We start from the raw sequence: 17,982 nt of genomic DNA, 5'->3' as shown, positions 1-17,982 counted from the left end.
TCGCTGTAGATCCGTTGAATGCGGGAAAACGACAGAAAATTCCCATCCAGTTGTGTAATTCTCGATTGAATTTCTTGTCTTCATTAATTTTCCTTCTTCGGTAATACAGCAATCCTCTGCATTCAGAATGAGGCACTTTTCTGCGGTGGAAGAGAGATCCGTTGATGAAGCCCGCCGGCTGAGAGTGGTTATCATCGGTGCTGGTATTTCAGGGATTCTGGCATGTATTCGCTTCAGACAGCGAATTCCCAATCTGGACATATGTGTGTACGAGAAGAATGCAGATATTGGAGGGACCTGGTTTGAGAATCGATATCCAGGGTGTGCTTGTGGTATGTCAATATAGTCGCCCGATTCGATAACTAACGGATGTTTGGTTTTTCTTTCCAGAAGTTTGACACTAACCAGCCTTGTGTCTGATAGATATTCCAGCTCACACCTACCAAGCGACCTTTGAGCCTAACAAAGAGTGGTCTACATTTTATGCCAAGGGTGAAGAGATCCACCAGTATTGGAAGCATGTCGCCGGGAAGTACGGATGCATGGAGCACATCAAATTGAGACAACAGATATCCGAAGCTGTCTGGAATGAGGAGCAATCAAAGTGGAATCTGCGGGTATGTCGATTTGTCCATAGAGTCAGTTCAGGAATTGACCTCGTCTCTTTAGATTCAAGACTTGGCAAGCTCGTCCACTTACACAGATCGATGTGATGTCGTAATTCAGGCGACGGGAGCATTGAACAACTGGAAATGGCCAAATATCCCTGGCCTTGAGCAATTCAAGGGCAAGTTGATGCACAGTGCCTCGTGGGACCAGACCTATGATTACAAGGTCAGTTGAGTTTGCGATATTGCTGTATATAGACTTACTCGATCACAGGGCAATCGTGTTGCGGTCGTCGGTAACGGGTCGAGCGGGATCCAGATTGTTCCCGCATTGCTACCTGACGTACCACACATCGACCATTATGCGCGCAGTCGGACGTGGATTTCTCCGTCGTTTGGGCGGGAGCAAATTGAAAAGCGTGGGCGGGGACTGGACAATTGTATGAAAAAGAACCTCAGCCGTGTCTGCTATCCCTGTTGACACAAGTTGAATAGTTACCTTCACGTTCGAAGACATCGAAACCTTCAAGAGAGATCATCAGGCATATCAGAAATTCCGCAAAGGTATGACCGGAGATACACGAACTTGGCAACGAACATATATCCAGCTAACGGTAAAAACAGACGTAGAGCTGGAGCTTCAGTCTATCCATGGTATCACCCTTACCGGGCATTCAATGCAGCTCGGAGAACAGGAGGTATTCACAGAGAACATGAAGCGGCGTCTGGCCAATAAGCCTGGACTCATTGATGAACTACTTCCTTCCTTTCCGCCCGCGTGTCGCCGACTCACCCCAGGTCCCGGCTATCTAGAAGCGTTGACAGATGACAAGGTGGATCTTATCACTTCGGATATTGTCAAGGTGGACGAAACCGGGATAATTACCGCAGATGGTCAGCACCGGCCTGTTGACATGCTTGTATGTGCCACCGGTTTTGACACATCATGTACTCCACGATTTGTGATCAGAGGCCGGGAAGGTGTCACCCTTTCGGAACAATGGGAACAAACCCCGGAGACCTATCTCTCGATCGCGACCGATGGGTTCCCGAACTATTTCATTTCCCTCGGACCTAATGCCGGGCTGGGCGAGGGCAATCTTCTCCTGCTCATCGAGAGAGCGTTAGATTATATCACAGAATGTGTGCACAAGATGCAGCGGGACAATATTCGGGCTATGAGTGTTCGGCGGGAGGCAGTCAAGCGTTTCACACACTACTGCGATGCATATTTCGCCGGAACTGTATTCAGCAGTAAGTGTCGCAGCTGGTATAAGGGTGGTACTGAGGATGGTCGGGTCACCGCTCTCTGGCCAGGTATGTGTTGGCTTCTCAAATTCCCGCCGCACTGGTATTGACCGCTCAATCTCAGGTTCTTCCCTACACTCCATGAAGGTGTTCGCAAACCCCCGATGGGAGGACTTCGAGTATTGTTATGTGAATGATAACGTCTTTGGTTGGCTCGGGGATGGTTGGACAGAGAATGAGAAGCATAACAACATTAACGTGGATTACTTGGATGATAACATGGTTGATTTTCCGCGTCCAATGAATATCGCTAAATAGGAGAGGTCGTGGCGATACCTGAATGGACTGTGCAAGGCGAACCTTGATCATGAACGGGAACTATGCAAATACCAATAGCCTACGGAGTAAATTGAATCAGAACTTTTAGAAGAGGGGAAATAGAGATATCCTGGTAGATCAAGAGTATAGTATCCAGAGTAGGTATCAACGGGATGTTTACATTAGGTACATCCATGGATGGATGTACATTTGGTGACCTCAGGGGGCTGACCATACCATACCTCACCGGTAATACTGTCAAGTATTTATTGACCCTAACAAAGCCCAAACGATACATCCTTTCTGCAGACTTCATGGAAATACCAATACATTCGTCCTTTCCCCCACAGACCACGTTGCTTTCTCTTCGTACCCCGGATATTCCCCTCCTCCCCGGTGGGCCACCATGAACCCGACAGACAAGCCCTTCCGCTGTAACGTCTGTCAGCGTGCATTCACGCGCATTGATCACCTCAAACGCCACCATTTGCGCCGTATGTATGGTCCTGCAGCTACCCATGCCACATACTGAACCTCAACAGATTCTGGCCAGAAACCCTATTCCTGCATATTCTGCAATGCCTCATTTGCGCGCTGGTGAGACAAGCCAAGACAATCTATAGTGGCAACTCCGGAATCTGATCCTCGGGACTTAGTGACAATCTGCGCGTCCATTACACCGATTGCGCCAAGCGCGGGGATCGCGAAATTCCCGAGACGGGTCAGAGGGGTAGGCGGCGACATGCCTGTCAATCGGTTAGCCCACACATATACTACATGCAAGCCTACTATGGGTACTGACATTTGCTTTGCTTGGATAGTGTACGTCGATGAAACTGCGCTGCGATGGACAAAGTCCTTGCGGATCCTGTCAGAAGAGAAACTTGATATGCAACAACGAGCGGACAACTGGTCAAAGTCACCTAGGGATCGAAGAAGGTACCGAAAACCTTGAGTCAAGTGGGTTGCAATGGAAGACTCATATAAACCGGACCGAAATATCGGTGAAATCCGAAATCCCCCAAGAAGAGCCATCATCCGACCGAGGATCGATCAAGTTCTTACTTAATGGTGGCACCGATAGCTTCACGGAAAACTTTCGGCTCCCCCCGCGCAGTGATCGTACGCGCAGTCTCGACTATCACAATGCAGTTGGCTTCGAGGAATTGCAGGGCACAGGGCTTCCTTACAACATCAATGCCGCTCGGGCGGAATACGGCTCTGGTTTCATTGATTCCGAGCCTGTCGCCCCGCAATTCTTCCAGGATACATTCCTGGACTTTTTCCACGGCCCATTCGGTGATGGGAATAGGCCCACGGAGAATCCTTTTCATACCGGCGAACTGAGCTACCAGTGCGGCATCCCTCCAGGGCAGCATCCTACTGCATTGCCCAGAGATCCACCTATCTTCGAAGCGGAGCGACCGTTCGCAATGACATTAATTCATCTAATATTAACACAAGCGTGGCAGGTCCCGCTTGATTCTACAGCACAGGAGGAGCTATCTACAAATCTCAACTTCCTATTGACCACCGCGCGGATACGAAAATACATTACGCTTTATTTCAAATACTGGCAGCCTAACTGTCCAATGCTTCATATATCGTTTGATCCGGAGACAATTCCCCTGCCGCTCTTAGCCGCGGTAGTCTTTATGGGCGCAATGTACAGTAGCGACGAGAGGGAGGTCTACGTCGCCAAGAGAGTGCTAGATTTTGCAGAGCTGTTCATCTTTGCGAATGATGTGTTCTCGGCAGAGAGCGAAATTGGCGCCACGTTCTCAGAAAGCCGATCCTTCGACGAGGAAACTAAAGACTGGGATTGGTTCCTGAACTTTCAGGCTGGGGTTATCATCACTATTGCCCAGTACTGGGCTGGAAACCGTTTGTCTCGAAATCGCGCGATGGAAAACCGATTTGGTGAGGTTGTGAAGGTTGCTCGACGGATCGGACTTGTCAAATCCCGTCATCTTCCTGATGGCCAGGTCTCAGAGCACCTGTGGATCCAAAAGGAGTGTCGAATTAGGTGCGTATATTCCGCCCTTCACGGATTCGCCTCGCTGATATTTACAGGACGATCTGTATGATTTCGCTGCTCGATTGCGCATTCTTCTTCTTTCAGAATTACCCGTGCCGCCTGGCACACACTGAAATGGAATGCGATCTGCCCTGCGATGAATCACTTTTCGTCTCCGAGCACCCGTTCGCGGAGCCAAACTTTCGCTTCCAACGTGATCTTAGACTCTCGGAGGCTTTTAGGAATTTGTTTGACGAAGCACCCGAGTCTAGTCCAATGGACCTTACTGCACTCGACATGTTTATCTTGATTCACAGTATGTCTTGTGCCCGAAGCTTTCTTTAGTGCCTTGCGCCGGCTAACTCCATTTCTAGTTCTATTCTCATTTATTAATACTCATATGACACTTCTCGGTTCTGTTATATCGACTGGCCGTTTGAAGAATCCGAGGAATAGTGCCGGGATCGGCACAAAAGACAGCGCGGTTCCTGAGGATTCTATCCTCATTGCCATCCGAATTGCTCTATCCCGCTGGCATGATTGTTGGATTATGCTACGCAGTAGAGTAACAAGCGACGAATGGGCGTCACTGGGGTTCTTTAAGAATGGCTATAACTTTTGGCTGGTATCACAACTGCTGATCACCAGAAAGGATGCTGTCGACGTGGTGATGCAGATGGAGGTGCACTGCGAAGATAAATTGGAGAAGCTGAAGGTGTTGCTTCTTGATGACCAGGAAGATGTATGATTATCATATCAGAACTGGAGATTTTGTAAAACTAGGTAGTAAACTCCGTTAGATGGGCCGAGGCGTTCGTGTTAACTTGGCCTAGGCGCTTATAGAATGGGAGGCGTTAACGTTTGTGACCTTGTGCGACATTTTGCTTATTGTACTGTTCATCCAACCTGGTGCCTTCTTCCTTTAATGATACCCATGGATGGCTATCATGTTTCTATATTATGATATCTTGATAAACTGAACGGTATCCTCCTGAATGTGGAGTAGGGGGTTCACGGCCCCTCCCTAATCCTTATCGTCGCATAGGGTTTAGTACCTCTCTCTTTGCTGTTTCCTATTGGAAGAAGCGACCCGAGGCGCTCGAACCTCATCGATTTGCGTTCTACCTGGGTGGGACACGACTATAACATACGGTAGATGGGCAATCAAACACCGATGTGCGACTCCGTACGGAGGATATTGACTCGATCTACTTACTAACCTTCTTCCCAAGACCTCGTTAACATGCACAATATCCTTGTATCCCACTGCTGCTTCTGTATTCACGACGATGAAATGCAAGGGCCGGTCAAAGGCCGATCAAGAGCCGACCACAGGAATCGTTTGTGGTTGTACTGGTGTGGAGCTGAATGGCTTTGAAGCATTACATCAATCTATAGTTGGAGAACGATCAATGCCTGATATCGCTGCTTTTCGAGACTGTTTTGTATCTTCTGGACAGCAATGAAGGCGGTTCCTCGACTTAAGTACGAATTCCACCACGAAAAATATCCTGTGTGAAAAGCAATATATTAATGTAATTTAATGCCTCATTCCATCCACAGGCCCCTTGGCGTTGCAGATTGGAACTCGCGTAAAAAATGAGGCCTGCCTTTGTAGGTCCCAGGGCCGCCAGGATTAATTAGGTAATGCCATTCCTAGGTACCTAGGTACCTACCTAGGTAGGTAGGTAGGTAGGTTCCTCTAGTTATACCTGGACACTTCTAATGTTACAGCACTACATGCCTGACAGCTGATTTTTCCGAGCGCACTCATTCCACTCAACGAGATATAGCACACGCATATTCTGACCCATACCATGCTACAAGCGAAATTATCTGCAATGCAACACAATCTGAATGTGATATTCAACTGGTCTCGGGAGCACCGGAGCATGAAGCCTCCGAGTCATGAAAACGGCAGGCGGATCAAAAACCGAAGCAAGGGATAACATTTAAGTGCCCGAGGGCGGTCCACGGTACGTCCCTCAGCCCTGGCGGTGCCACCAAACACTATTATATTGCACAGACACACTAGCGCCCCCCACAAAGCCCAATGGTATTCCCGATCGAGTCACTAGCGTCCGCAAGTGAATAGCCACTAGTGTTCATCAAGCAGGCGGTCTTGGCTAAGCTACTTTTTGTAAGAGTCTACTCCGTAGTTCAACATTCTTCAACCACCCGTGGACTATACCTATCTAGGTAGGTACTTGCCCCACGCGAATTGCCAGTTGAGATCTTCTCGACATGCAGCCTTGGAGGGAGATTGAAATTAACGACTAAGCAAGGGGACCCGACCCCTGTAAATCATTGGTGATCCTGTTGATCGCGACGATCTCTTCAGCTTCAGCCACCTCCGATCGAGATGTCACTAGTGTCCCCACGCGCATGCGTCTGTTTGAGCAATTTGATAGGGGTTCCACCACTCCGTAAAACACCATGGGTGACATTGCGAATGCCTATAAATGACCTTGTCTTCCGCTGCTGTGTGGTCCTCTGATAGCTCAACTGTTGTAAGCATTCTTCATCATGGTTTTCAGCAAGGCAACCTTTGCATCCGCTTTTGTCTCCCTGCTGGCATGTGCCGCCGCTGTGGAAGTGCCCAAGACTGATTACGAGGTCATCGTGGTCGGCGGTGGTCCTGCGGGTCTCAGTGCACTCAGTGGTGTCTCTCGTGTTCGCCGGACGGCTCTTTTGATTGATAGCCAGGAGTACCGCAATGGTGTGACCAGAGAAATGCACGACGTCATTGGCAACGATGGTGAGATTGGATCCTAACTCTACCCCGACGTACAACGTTTCTCATCTAACATACTTCATCCTCGTCAGGGACCCCTCCCGCTGCCTTCAGAGGGCTAGCCCGCGAGCAGATCTCGAAGTATCCAACTGCCCACTTCAGCAATGAGACCGTGGAATCAATTGTTCCTATTGATGGAGAGTACACTGCCTTTACAGTGACCGACGGCACGGGCAAGAGCTACACTGCCCGCAAAATCGTGCTCGGTACCGGTGTCCGTGACATTCTACCCCCGACTCCCGGCCTTCGCGAAAACTGGGGCAAAGGTATCTTCTGGTGCCCGTGGTGTGATGGCTACGAGCACAGGGACCAGCCATTTGGCATGATTGGCGATATCAGCGATATGCTAGGCAACGTGTTGGAAACCCACACTCAGTACAGCGATATCATTGCATTTGTGAATGGCTCGCAAACTGCAGAGGGCGAGGCCCGCGCAGCTGAAAAGTACCCAGACTGGGAAGAGCAGCTTGCCGCTTGGAACACTACAATCGACAACCGCACAATCGCTTCTATTGAGCGCCTCGAGGATGGCGGCGACAACAGGGGTGAGAACGGCGATCAGCAGTTTGACAAGTTCCGCCTTCACTTCACTACCGGTGACCCTGTCGAACGCAATGCTTTGATGGTCAACTACCCCACTGAACAGGCATCGCCACTTCCAGCCAAGATGGGCCTGGTGATTGTCGATGATAAGATCAATGTCACTGCGGCGATGCGTACCAGTGAGGAGGGTGTCTTTGCCATTGGCGATTGCAACAGCGATGGCAGCACTAATGTCCCACACGCGATGTACTCTGGCAAGAAGGCCGCTGTTTATTTGCACGGTATGCTCCCTTATAGTTCTTGATCCTAGATAGATGACTGACAATATTCGATCACAGTGGAAATGTCTCGTGAGGAGTCCAAGTCCAACATCTCGAAGCGCACCGGACTCTCTCACAGTGAACTCGAGGAGGAGGCCGTTCGTGAAATCGGCGACAACCTTGAGCCAGTATGGAAGCGTGCTCAGGAGTAAGGGACTCCATTGATTCAGGTTGCTCCAGTTAGTGTAGGCCGGCTTCGGTTTAGGCCTCTACTGTTTACATAGCCAGCTACTTATTGGGTACATCTAGATGATAATACTTAGTGGTCTATGAACCGCATCTAATCTCACTGCATTAATTCAACCTCGCTACTCCAATATAAGACAATGCCTGAAGCTTTTGGCATCCTGCCCCACAGGGTAAATGGCTAGCCCCTTTCCAAGTATGTACCTAGACATAGACTGGGTGACTGTTAATATTGCGCATATGCTGGTATGTACGCCGACATGGGAGCAAAATCAGCATGCGTATCACAGCCTTGGAGATATTCCTAACTTGATACGTATTACGGACTACCTACATCGATGTCCCTTTACTACTTTGAACTGTCCAGCAAAGAAAGCAACATAATTGAAAAGCTAAAGCGGGCTCGGCTCATAAACAGTGTCATTCGATTCTGAGAAAGGCTATCATCCATTCACAACCCTATAAGCTCCGAACGCGTAAAGTAAAATCAGTTAATTTAGATGATTATTTTATCTCGTCCATTTTCACCTGACTATAGCCCATTGATAGAGAGAGCAAGGAACGTGGCGATATTGGGGAAGAATACACCTGTGTGGAAACAGCGACCTGGGTTCAAGTGTCAAAGAGCCCAGAGTGAAACGAACCAGTGTCAGAATTGAAATCTGGAAAGAGCTCAGAAAGTGACCTCCTCTTGCCGTCTTCTAATAGCAATTTTGGCAAATGGGTCTGCCGCAAGTCGCATTCCGGACTTCAGAACCTGTGGATTACATCCGTCTGCCACCTTAAAGTCGTACTTCATGATGATGTGACATAGAGCAACCTTGAGCTCGGCGGCAGCGAAGAATCGTCCAGGGCAAGCGTGCTTTCCAAAGCCAAATCCCATATGCTCTGGGGAAGGGGAAACCAGTTGAGCAAAACTCTCTTGATCTGAGCCCGGTTGGCGCATCTTGAGGAATCGATGAGGATCAAAAGTATTGGGGTCGGGGTACACATTCGCGTCCCACATTTTACTGCAGGAAACAAGAATGATCTCACCCTTTGGAATGATAGTTCCATCGGAAAGCTTGACGTCCTCCTCGGCGCAACGTGCCATTTTGGCTATTCACAGTATTAGTTAGATTTGCCTGTTTTGAAATGAAGTGGGTAGGCTCTTACCGATTGCCATAGGCTTGACTCGTTGGGACTCCTTGATCACACTGTCCATCAGTTTGAGCTTGTACATTGTGCTCTTATCCCAAGACCCATCCTTGAACACGGAAATGATCTCTTCTCGCAGTTCTTGGATAAGTTCGTCTCGGCCGCAAAGATCAAGGACAGTCTGGCCAAGCAGATCAGTCGTTGTGTGAATGGCTGCAGTAGAGAGGGCCAATTGCATTGCAGCAGGTTCAAAGCTGCGATCCTTGGTATTTTCCGCAAGCCACTGGATAGCATCATGATAGCGTTCCTGGGGCTTCCCCTGCTTGATTGCTTCCTGTTGGGCCAATCGGCGCTCGTCGATAACAGGTTGGATGATGTCCCGAGCCTCCTCAAGCTGCTTGCGGATCTTCTTGCATTTGGGCAAAAATCTGGCCGCAAGTGGGCGCAGCATTTCAGGCCAGAGTCGGAGTTCAGCAGCAGCCATCAAAGAGTCAATGGTGTAGTTAACAGTGATACGGAGCCAGTCTGGGTTGCGGCAAACTTTGTCGCCCAAGAATACTCGGGAGGATAGCTGGGCAACTATGCCGAGAGTTTTGGGTCGGAGCGCAACATCGTGCCAATCTGAGGGAAGAAGTCAGTTATGCTGGACCGGGGTCGCATCTGAGGCACTTACCGGTATTGTCCGTCCACTGTTCTTTCAACAAAATAGTAGCTTCCTCTGACATGGGCTCGGTGATGTTCACTACTTGAATTAGCGAATGCTATTGCAAACGAAGAGTTCCCTTGTCATACAGAGATTTTGAGTGAGCTTGGTTCGGACAGTATCTTGAATGATATCAGATGTCACGGTGACCTTGACTGCGTCGAAGCCTGCGATATTGACATGATGCTCCTTAACCAAAGCAGCACTCAAGCTCAAGTCACGATGACTCCGAATATCATCAGCGTAGTTAGGCGACAAGATAGTTCTAGTGCCGTTTTCTGTGACGATCCGAAATGCACCAGCCTATACAAACGCGTTAATGACTCCAACTATGCATCCGGGCCACAACAGAATTACATACCTTGGCTAGACCAGCCGTAATTAGGTTATGGGCGTTCTTCAGATATCGCTGGCGAGCTTTGGCAATTCCAAATTCAAAGGGTCGCTTTCCGTTTACAAGAGGAAGGTCGGATTTGCGCGATGCTGTCAATAACAAAAACAGGCCTGACAGAAGGACCAAGCCGACAAGGCTCACAGGCTCGAACTTGGCCAATAATGGCAGCTTGTCGACGGCCATAGTAAAAGCAGGTTTGGAATGGGACGAAAATTATTTTGAAACGACCACCGATTCGGTCATAAATTTAAAGGCACAGAGAACAGACACAATTGATGACCATACTACCTACCAAGACGCGTAAAACACAAGCATTCATTGCATAAAATATGCAATGGAGTCCTATTCAGCGATCTGCCACCTAAAAACCGCCAGCCTCTCGGTAAGGGTCAACGGTGCACTGTGACACGTATTTTGAGTATTTGGTTGGTATGCTAAGCGGCACAACATATAGAAAGTACCCACTCAAATAAAGCAGCTGACATATAATGTCCTACAATACGTCCAGTTACATTTCTGTTTTTAGTCCCGGCTATTTTGACTGCTCGGGTAGGGCTTTAGCGCCAGCTGGTGGCTAGCTGATGTTTTGACAGTGGCTGGCTCAGTCCTGCATATGCAATGTACAACGTTTTACCGGTTACCAAGCCAGGGTTATGAACCGATTTGGACCTTCGCAACCTTATCACATTACGATGCCCACGGGTGTCATTAGAGTAGGTAGATAAGCATTCGTTATTGCAATTTCGAGACAAATCATGTTAACGCAATCTCTCCTTACCTTGCCCACTTCCAGATGTTTTATGTATTTTACATATTCGACCTAAATGTGTAAAATTCCAGTGTACGTGCTAATTTCCAACGGTGTCCAGTTGACCATACATCAGGTTCATTTACTCACCGCGATATTGTGGTGCCGATTTAGACCTAATGTGATGTCAACAGCAAGCCAAGAGTATTCGGCAGAGATTGCGTGCGTTCTAGGTTTTTTTCATATTGCAGCATGAAAGCGAGGCTGACTTGAACCAAAGTAGCAAATTGAGCTGGAGCCAAATACCAGCGTAACTACAGTGAGGTTCGGCCTATACATGTAGGACTTGTATTTGCACTTGACACAGCAATATCATGGTCACAAACCTGAGCACCAGAGATGGGCGTGGGCAAAAGTGGCAACGATAAGAGGGTAGGACAGCATTGTGAAAATATAACTCGACTGACCAATTAAAAAAATGCGAGTGAGGAATGCGGAATTCGAATGTTGCAGGAGTAGGGAGTTGATTGCAACCTTGTGATTCCACAGGTGTGATTTCTATGTTCAGCCTCAATGTCCTTTCCTTCTCGGGTTTCGCACCCCTATTGTTTACCGCATAAGATCTGCGACCATTGAAGAATGTGGCCTCTTCGGGGTGGCCGTTGTATCCAATAGCGACTTTCCATACTGACGATTTATCGCCGCAGGCTTGCATAGTCCCAGCAATTGGAAGGTATGTATTCCAGTGGGATATTCTGACAATCCAGCCTTGCATACTGGCAGGTAGACACGCTTGGTGTCTCTCGGAACATGTATCAGAGCCTAGGAAGGAGTACGGATTAGGAATATAGTGTACCGGGATGATCCACCTATGTGGTACAACCAAGAAATGATCGCCATCGGATCACCGAACGTCCCGTTCCGTCCCTTAGCTGAACAGGTATTGTATCGGAATGTATTCGTATCATGCCACAATGAAATACCGAGAAAACGTAAAGGCCCGTACGTGCAAATATCGCCAGTACTACGTGTACATATGAGAAAAATAATATACTGCCAGTGCCCTTACGAAACCGTCGTTTCGTAACAATGTCATATGCCAATCTCCAGAAAACACAAATAAATTACTATCAATGTACTTTGCAAAAAGGGTGTCAGAACCTCCAGGTCATTCTTGGCTGTAGTGAAAATGCCCTAGCTAGGATTTATGGCTCTATCGAGTGGAAAATATTCGTACAACATATATGAAAGCTTGGTCATCCAAACAATATGCATAGGTGGCTCCTAGCGGCGAGCTCCGTAGAACGTAAAGGGTGGTCCTTCTTGTAGTTCTTCCAAAATATATATATAAAACATGCGAGTGAGATCGGATGGGTTTTAATAAATCGCTTAACTCAGGACCAAATCAGATCACTACTAATAGAAATTTGTCTATACTTCAAACGTCTGACAAGTATTATTAGGTTAACATACCATAGTTAGTTGGAGTGTTTAACTAGATGTTGTATATCGCGATGTCAGCGGTCTCGCTTTGTTTGGGCTGGTATCTTACTTGGGGGTGGGGGCATTGTGCTATACGCAGCTAATGGGTGCCGTATTGATACCTAGGTATGTATGGTTCAAGATGTATGGAGTAATACAGAAGGAATGAAAATAACACATATGTTTGTACGAATTTCTGAGAGGTGCAAAGAACACATCACATCGATATTTCAAACTTCAGTCTATTAACGAGTGTTTCAGAGTCGATCGACAAATTCAGAGAAATGTCCCCATAGTGCGGAGTAAATAGCTGGGAAATACTAATTCAATCCGATGCCTTTCTCACCGCTACTAAATTAGCCACCCAAGACGCATTTTGACTAGCCAATATAGGTCCAAAAAATAAATTTAACTTGGAGGTAGAATGAGAAACAAAGGGGCAAAAGGGAGTAGTGATACACATAAATAAAATCAAAAGTAGGTTTAATGTAAGGTAGGGTGAAATGAAAGATGGAGAGACAGATGAAAAGGAAGACGGAAAAATGAAGGAAGAAAAGGTGAAAGGAAAGGCGAAAAGAGTAGCCAAAAGAAAAGTTGAGGGCAGATACCAGCAGATCATGTTGGAGATTTCTGTGTGCGATTCTTCATTGCGTAGGGTAGAACCCGAACCAGGTAGTATAGTCCAATGGCGCCAATGATATTAAAGATGATATACACTGAGAAAACCCCAAAGTTTCTCCATCGATCATGCCAGGAGATATCCCGGGCAGCAAGATACTGATCTGCTACCCGAAGTGGGCAATACTGGCACCGATCAGAAGAAAGCGGGTTGTGGAGCGTGCCTTGCGCTGTTTTGAGATATTCGGCCAGATATTGACCACAAGTCTGACCCTGCGGGGGGTCAAAGACCCTCAGCTCTCGGTTAGAACAGTGGATCGGACGGCCATGCAATGCAGTCGCACTAATGCCACCCACGTAATAGGTGAGAGGTGAAACTCGATTCATGAAAATCCAAAACCGCGGCAGTGCACTAGGTGGCTGCATGATACCATTGAATAAGAGGCATAGGAGGAATGTGAATGTAGCCATCATACTCCCCAAAACCAGATTGGGAACTGCAGCAATCACAAATTGGGCAAATGTCGACGCGAAGAGGAAGAACTGTACGGTAAACAGAAGAATGAGCACCTGCCGCTGGGGACTTTGGTCGTCACCGTACACCGAAAAGTAAAACGAGGCCCAGGTACATATCCCCAGTAAGGTTTGCCATGGTAGTTCAACGAGTATCTGACACAGAATGAACACCGTCCAGGAGTAGGTTTTAGCCGGTCTCTCTCGTAGTTCGTATAACGCTCGCCGAGAAAGAAACTTCGGCATGATTCTGCTTTTAGTCAGTACGTTAAGTTGTTATCACCGGATCTCAGGGCGAACACATACTGGTTGACGAGTGTGGAGAATATTGTGCACAGAAGGAACAAACTAAACAAGACATTCTGAAAGCCTTGGCTTGAATTATCAGAACTCCAGAAGGAGAAGCCGATAAAAAGACCACAGAAGATCCCTGCGCCAAACTTGGCCAGGATGTATTCGGGTTGGCGATAATATTGTTGGAGGTCGCGCTTCATGACATGGTGAAATTGGACAGCAAGAGGCATTGCAAATTCAGAGAGCTTGCAGGGGTCGGCGGGGATAGCGTTGGATGGTGAGGAGACGAGACTATCCAACTCTTCAAGAACTTGGGTATTTTCAGAGCTGTTTTTCCACGCGTGAACCCAGTCAATGGGCGTAGACTGGCCTTGGGTACCCCCTCCGATGACTTCGAGCATGTATTCAGCGGGCTAGCAGACGTCAAATTAGTGAATTTCGCAAAGGGAAAAAAGAGAGAGGCATATCAAGAGTCGAAGAACTCACATTTTCAGTTGGGCCACATTGACGAGCTCCATTCTTCTCCAGATATTCCAGGACTGTCCGAGCCTGGTGACCGACGTCTCCAAAGTAGACAGTCTTTCCACCTTTGGCAAGGAACAATAAACGATCAAATTGCTCGAATAGAACGGCACTTGGTTGGTGGATTGTAGCAAGAACGGGTTGGCCATTGTCCGCAAGCTTTCTCATGAACTTGCAGATAGCCCACGAACTTCGTGAATCCAAACCACTAGTGGGCTCATCAAGAAATATCAGAAGTTGAGGATTGGCAGCAAGCTCGACTCCAATGCTGAGCAGTTTCCTTTGTTCAGTGTTTAAACCATCTCCGGGATTTCCAATAACTGCTTCCGCGAAATCCTCCATTCCCAGCAACTGGATCACCTCCTCAACAAATTTGTACTTTTCCTCCGTTGAGACGGACTGAGGTTGGCGTAATGCTGCGCTAAATCGAAGAGCCTCACGGATTGTGCAGGTCTCCACATGAAGGTCTTGCTGTTGGACATAGCCAGTTTTACGGGAAAAGCTGGCATCAGGTTCGTGGCCATTGACCAACATATCTCCTGTAACGACCCCAATGGTCATTCGCCGCGCTAGGACGTTCATAAGGGTCGTTTTCCCGGCACCGGAAACACCCTATATTCATGTCAATGGGTGTGAGCTGAAAGTTATTGGTTCAGATAAATGAGTGGCTACATACCATGAGTGCTGTGAGTGATCCGGGTTTGACCCAGCCACTAACATCATCCAGAAGTCGTTTTTCACCACCTTTCACTGGAATGTCGTAGCAAACGCCGTTCCAGCTGAGCGTATCCTTTTGTTCTGCCATTGAGGGATGGGCCGGAGGAGCCAGTGATTTCAGCTCCTGAAGTGGCCGAGGCTGCTCTCCGGACTCCAAATCACTTCGACTCAACTTAGGATGTGCATCTCCACGGCGGAAAATCAACACTTCATGTGTGGGGGTCGTTCCTGGGATCAACTCCGTGAGCCAGAAATAAAGTACATAGAAGAAGACAAGAAAGGCAACCAATATGCCGTAATTTCTCCACACATGATCGTAGGAGTAATCGTAACTGCCTGCGATATATGCATCCCCAGAAACATATCGCTCCCCGGGAACGGATCCCACATATGAGCAAGTGAACGATAATCCCTCCTGGAAGCTTAAGCTTGGAATGTATTCCACGCACTCGAAATGACGACCATGGAACTCGTTAGCGACAATGGCCTCGAAAGCGTAAAATATCGGATTAACCCATCGGATCCATGCAAACCATGGCGGCATATCGAATTGAGGAACAGTGAAGCCAGTGTACACCGCGACACAGATAATGATGACTCCAGCCAGAGACATAGCTTGTCCGATAGTCCTGGTAACAGTGGCCAAAGTGCGAAACATCGTGGCCATTGTCATGACAGCTGTGAGCTGGAACAGAATGTATATAAAGAAATGAGACGCCTCTCTCCGGAGATTTGCGAGGAAATATATGATAATAGCAGACAAGGCGCATCGGAAAAGTTTGACGGGAAAATCCACGATAACTCCTGCTATCGCCTCTGTAAAGGGGCGCACAAAGGCATAGGCAGCTTGTTTCTCCACTATCAATCTTTGGCTGTATAGGGTGTTGATCTCCAACAGTGATATCAAAGCATTTGTTAAAACAGCGAGAAAGAGGACCGATCCCCTCTGCCCTAGTCCAGCGGTAGTTTGTGGAATATTATAGAACAGAGAACCAATGATGAGGGATACCACAATCTGGGCAACTGCTGAAGAAACCAAGCCTGGGATATCATTGCGGGTCCGTTGCCATGCTCTAACGATACACAGTCTGATTTGCATGGGTACCGAGAGAAGGTAGGGACTAGAAGGTCGAGCATGAGTCGATTGCTCAAGACGCTTGACTTCATCCAATTTGATCTCCTCTGAGATATCAAGAGGGGTCTTCTGCTTGTATTGTTGCATTGACCTCTGCAGCTCTGCGTGCTCGGGGCTGCTTTTCCAGTATGCTTCAAACTCCAGCGAAGTGCGAGGGACTGCATGCTCCATACCGACTTGTGGTTGTCGCTCGCCAGGATTAGTGATAGCTGTGAGGAAATCTGCGCTCACTTGTTGGGGTGGTCGTTTCCATCCCATGCTCTCAAAGTATGGGACGGCCCTTTCACGAGAGCCAAAATATATTTCGCGGCCTTCATACAGAAGGATGAGTTGGTCGAAAGTGTTGTACAAAGTCTCCGAGGCCTGGTATACAGCGAGTGCATGACAAGATCCCGATAGTTTGGCTGAGGTACGGAGTGCCCGAACAAAGTCGACTGCGGTGGCTGCATCAAGCCCACGTGTGCTGTTGTCCCAGGCCACGATGGAAGCCCGTGACAAAACTGTTTCCGCGATACTGTTCATACCAACTGTGTCAGTTCTCATAGCCTTTCCTTCTGTCCTTTCTCCCCCCAAGCTGAATAGAGCAAGGCTTACCTGACTCTCTTTCTTTCCCCTCCACTGACACCTGGAACATAGTCGTTGCCAACATTCGTGTTGTATGTGTGAGAGAGGCCAAACGTCTCCATAACCGCTTTCACAACGGATTTGACATACTGGTCTCCACGCTGGTTGCCTGCTCGATTGTGCGGTGCTCGTGCATGCGCTGCAAACTCAAGTGTTTGACCCACTGTCAGGTTCGGAAAGTGATGATTTGCCTCTTGGTTGTACACTACGTCCCCCCGGTACTTTTCCATCATTGTTGTGAATGGTACTCCCTTGTACTGTATCTCACTCGCGGTGTCGACATCAAGGCCTTCGAGGTAACCGCAAAGCGATTTCAAAAACGTTGAGCATCCACTACCAGGACGACCCAGGACCAGCAATAATTCGCCGCTGCATACGATCCCATTAAGTCCACGTAATATGGTGCCTGGGCCATCGTGAGATTCCTTTTTACCAACAAGTTTCACGAGCCGTTTGATAGGATATGCAAGAGGGTATAGAAGGGCCGACAAAATAGTTTGTTGAATCTGGAACGGGGATCCTTTGCCACGAACCGTCAACCTTTCAAACAAAATATCCCGTTGGCGGCCATCTATCGTGCTGGAGTCGCTGAAGTGGGATGTCACATTGGTCCATATGTGAGGGTCGACTTTGGGAGATCCGCGATGCATTGCATGCTCTGCGGTCTGCAGGATGTCAAGTCGCTCATTGTCGTTCAATGGTGCTCCATGCAGCAACTCTGCGGAACTCGTCGTGCTCAGGGATGGATACGCAGGCTTCTCTTCCTGGAGGCTCATCGCCTGGTCGCCTTCGTCTGGAGCCATGCGTTATGTGTCTTACAACTTAGTTCGGGCAGAAAACTGGGCAATGGTGCCAAAGGGTTGGCGGTTGGGGGGTGCAATTACCCAGCTGCTATGAAATTTGTATTTGGGAAATTGCCATCTGTATTATCCTCTTCGATTTGTTATTATTTCATATACCTTGCGTCTAAACTATAGAATCTCATCCGATGACTGCGGCTGTCTTGCTATTAAATTCTTCAACCTCGGGTGGCATTCCCCAACTGCCTGTCAATCATTGCA

At 48.1% G+C, this 17,982-nt stretch overlaps 5 protein-coding genes across 5 annotated transcripts; 3 read left to right on the top strand and 2 right to left on the bottom strand.

Annotated features, from left to right (window-relative positions):
* Positions 1-127: 127 nt before the first annotated feature.
* On the top strand, positions 128-2,174 carry N7525_004107 (flavin-containing monooxygenase; the record flags this gene model as incomplete). The annotated part of the gene is made up of 7 exons (XM_061212919.1): positions 128-332; positions 424-617; positions 670-834; positions 883-1,048; positions 1,104-1,172; positions 1,233-1,925; positions 1,981-2,174. 7 exons carry the CDS (start codon positions 128-130, stop codon positions 2,172-2,174), a joined length of 1,686 nt encoding a protein of 561 aa, XP_061069940.1.
* Positions 2,175-2,580: 406 nt separating this feature from the next.
* Positions 2,581-4,939, top strand: N7525_004106 (uncharacterized protein; the record flags this gene model as incomplete). Its single annotated transcript, XM_061212918.1, has 6 exons — positions 2,581-2,668; positions 2,717-2,771; positions 2,831-2,930; positions 2,996-4,200; positions 4,248-4,507; positions 4,566-4,939. The coding sequence occupies 6 exons, from the start codon at positions 2,581-2,583 to the stop codon at positions 4,937-4,939; spliced, it is 2,082 nt and encodes a 693-aa protein (XP_061069939.1).
* Positions 4,940-6,717: 1,778 nt separating this feature from the next.
* Positions 6,718-8,000, top strand: N7525_004105 (NAD(P)/FAD-dependent oxidoreductase; the record flags this gene model as incomplete). Its single annotated transcript, XM_002566129.1, has 3 exons — positions 6,718-6,949; positions 7,018-7,809; positions 7,867-8,000. 3 exons carry the CDS (start codon positions 6,718-6,720, stop codon positions 7,998-8,000), a joined length of 1,158 nt encoding a protein of 385 aa, XP_002566175.1.
* Positions 8,001-8,707: 707 nt separating this feature from the next.
* N7525_004104 (cytochrome P450) lies at positions 8,708-10,451 on the bottom strand (the record flags this gene model as incomplete). The annotated part of the gene is made up of 5 exons (XM_061212917.1): positions 8,708-9,132; positions 9,190-9,792; positions 9,845-9,913; positions 9,964-10,177; positions 10,236-10,451. The coding sequence occupies 5 exons, from the start codon at positions 10,449-10,451 to the stop codon at positions 8,708-8,710; spliced, it is 1,527 nt and encodes a 508-aa protein (XP_061069938.1).
* A 2,662-nt stretch (positions 10,452-13,113) lies between these two features.
* Positions 13,114-17,724, bottom strand: N7525_004103 (uncharacterized protein; the record flags this gene model as incomplete). The annotated part of the gene is made up of 5 exons (XM_061212916.1): positions 13,114-13,879; positions 13,936-14,336; positions 14,410-15,057; positions 15,122-16,811; positions 16,892-17,724. 5 exons carry the CDS (start codon positions 17,722-17,724, stop codon positions 13,114-13,116), a joined length of 4,338 nt encoding a protein of 1,445 aa, XP_061069937.1.
* Positions 17,725-17,982: the final 258 nt, after the last annotated feature.

The sequence above is a fragment of the Penicillium rubens genome, assembly GCF_028828025.1.
Source record: "Penicillium rubens strain IBT 27055 chromosome Unknown utg000002l_segment0_segment0, whole genome shotgun sequence".
Classification (NCBI taxonomy): domain Eukaryota; kingdom Fungi; phylum Ascomycota; class Eurotiomycetes; order Eurotiales; family Aspergillaceae; genus Penicillium; species Penicillium rubens.
This window is presented reverse-complemented; position numbering and strand designations above follow the sequence as displayed.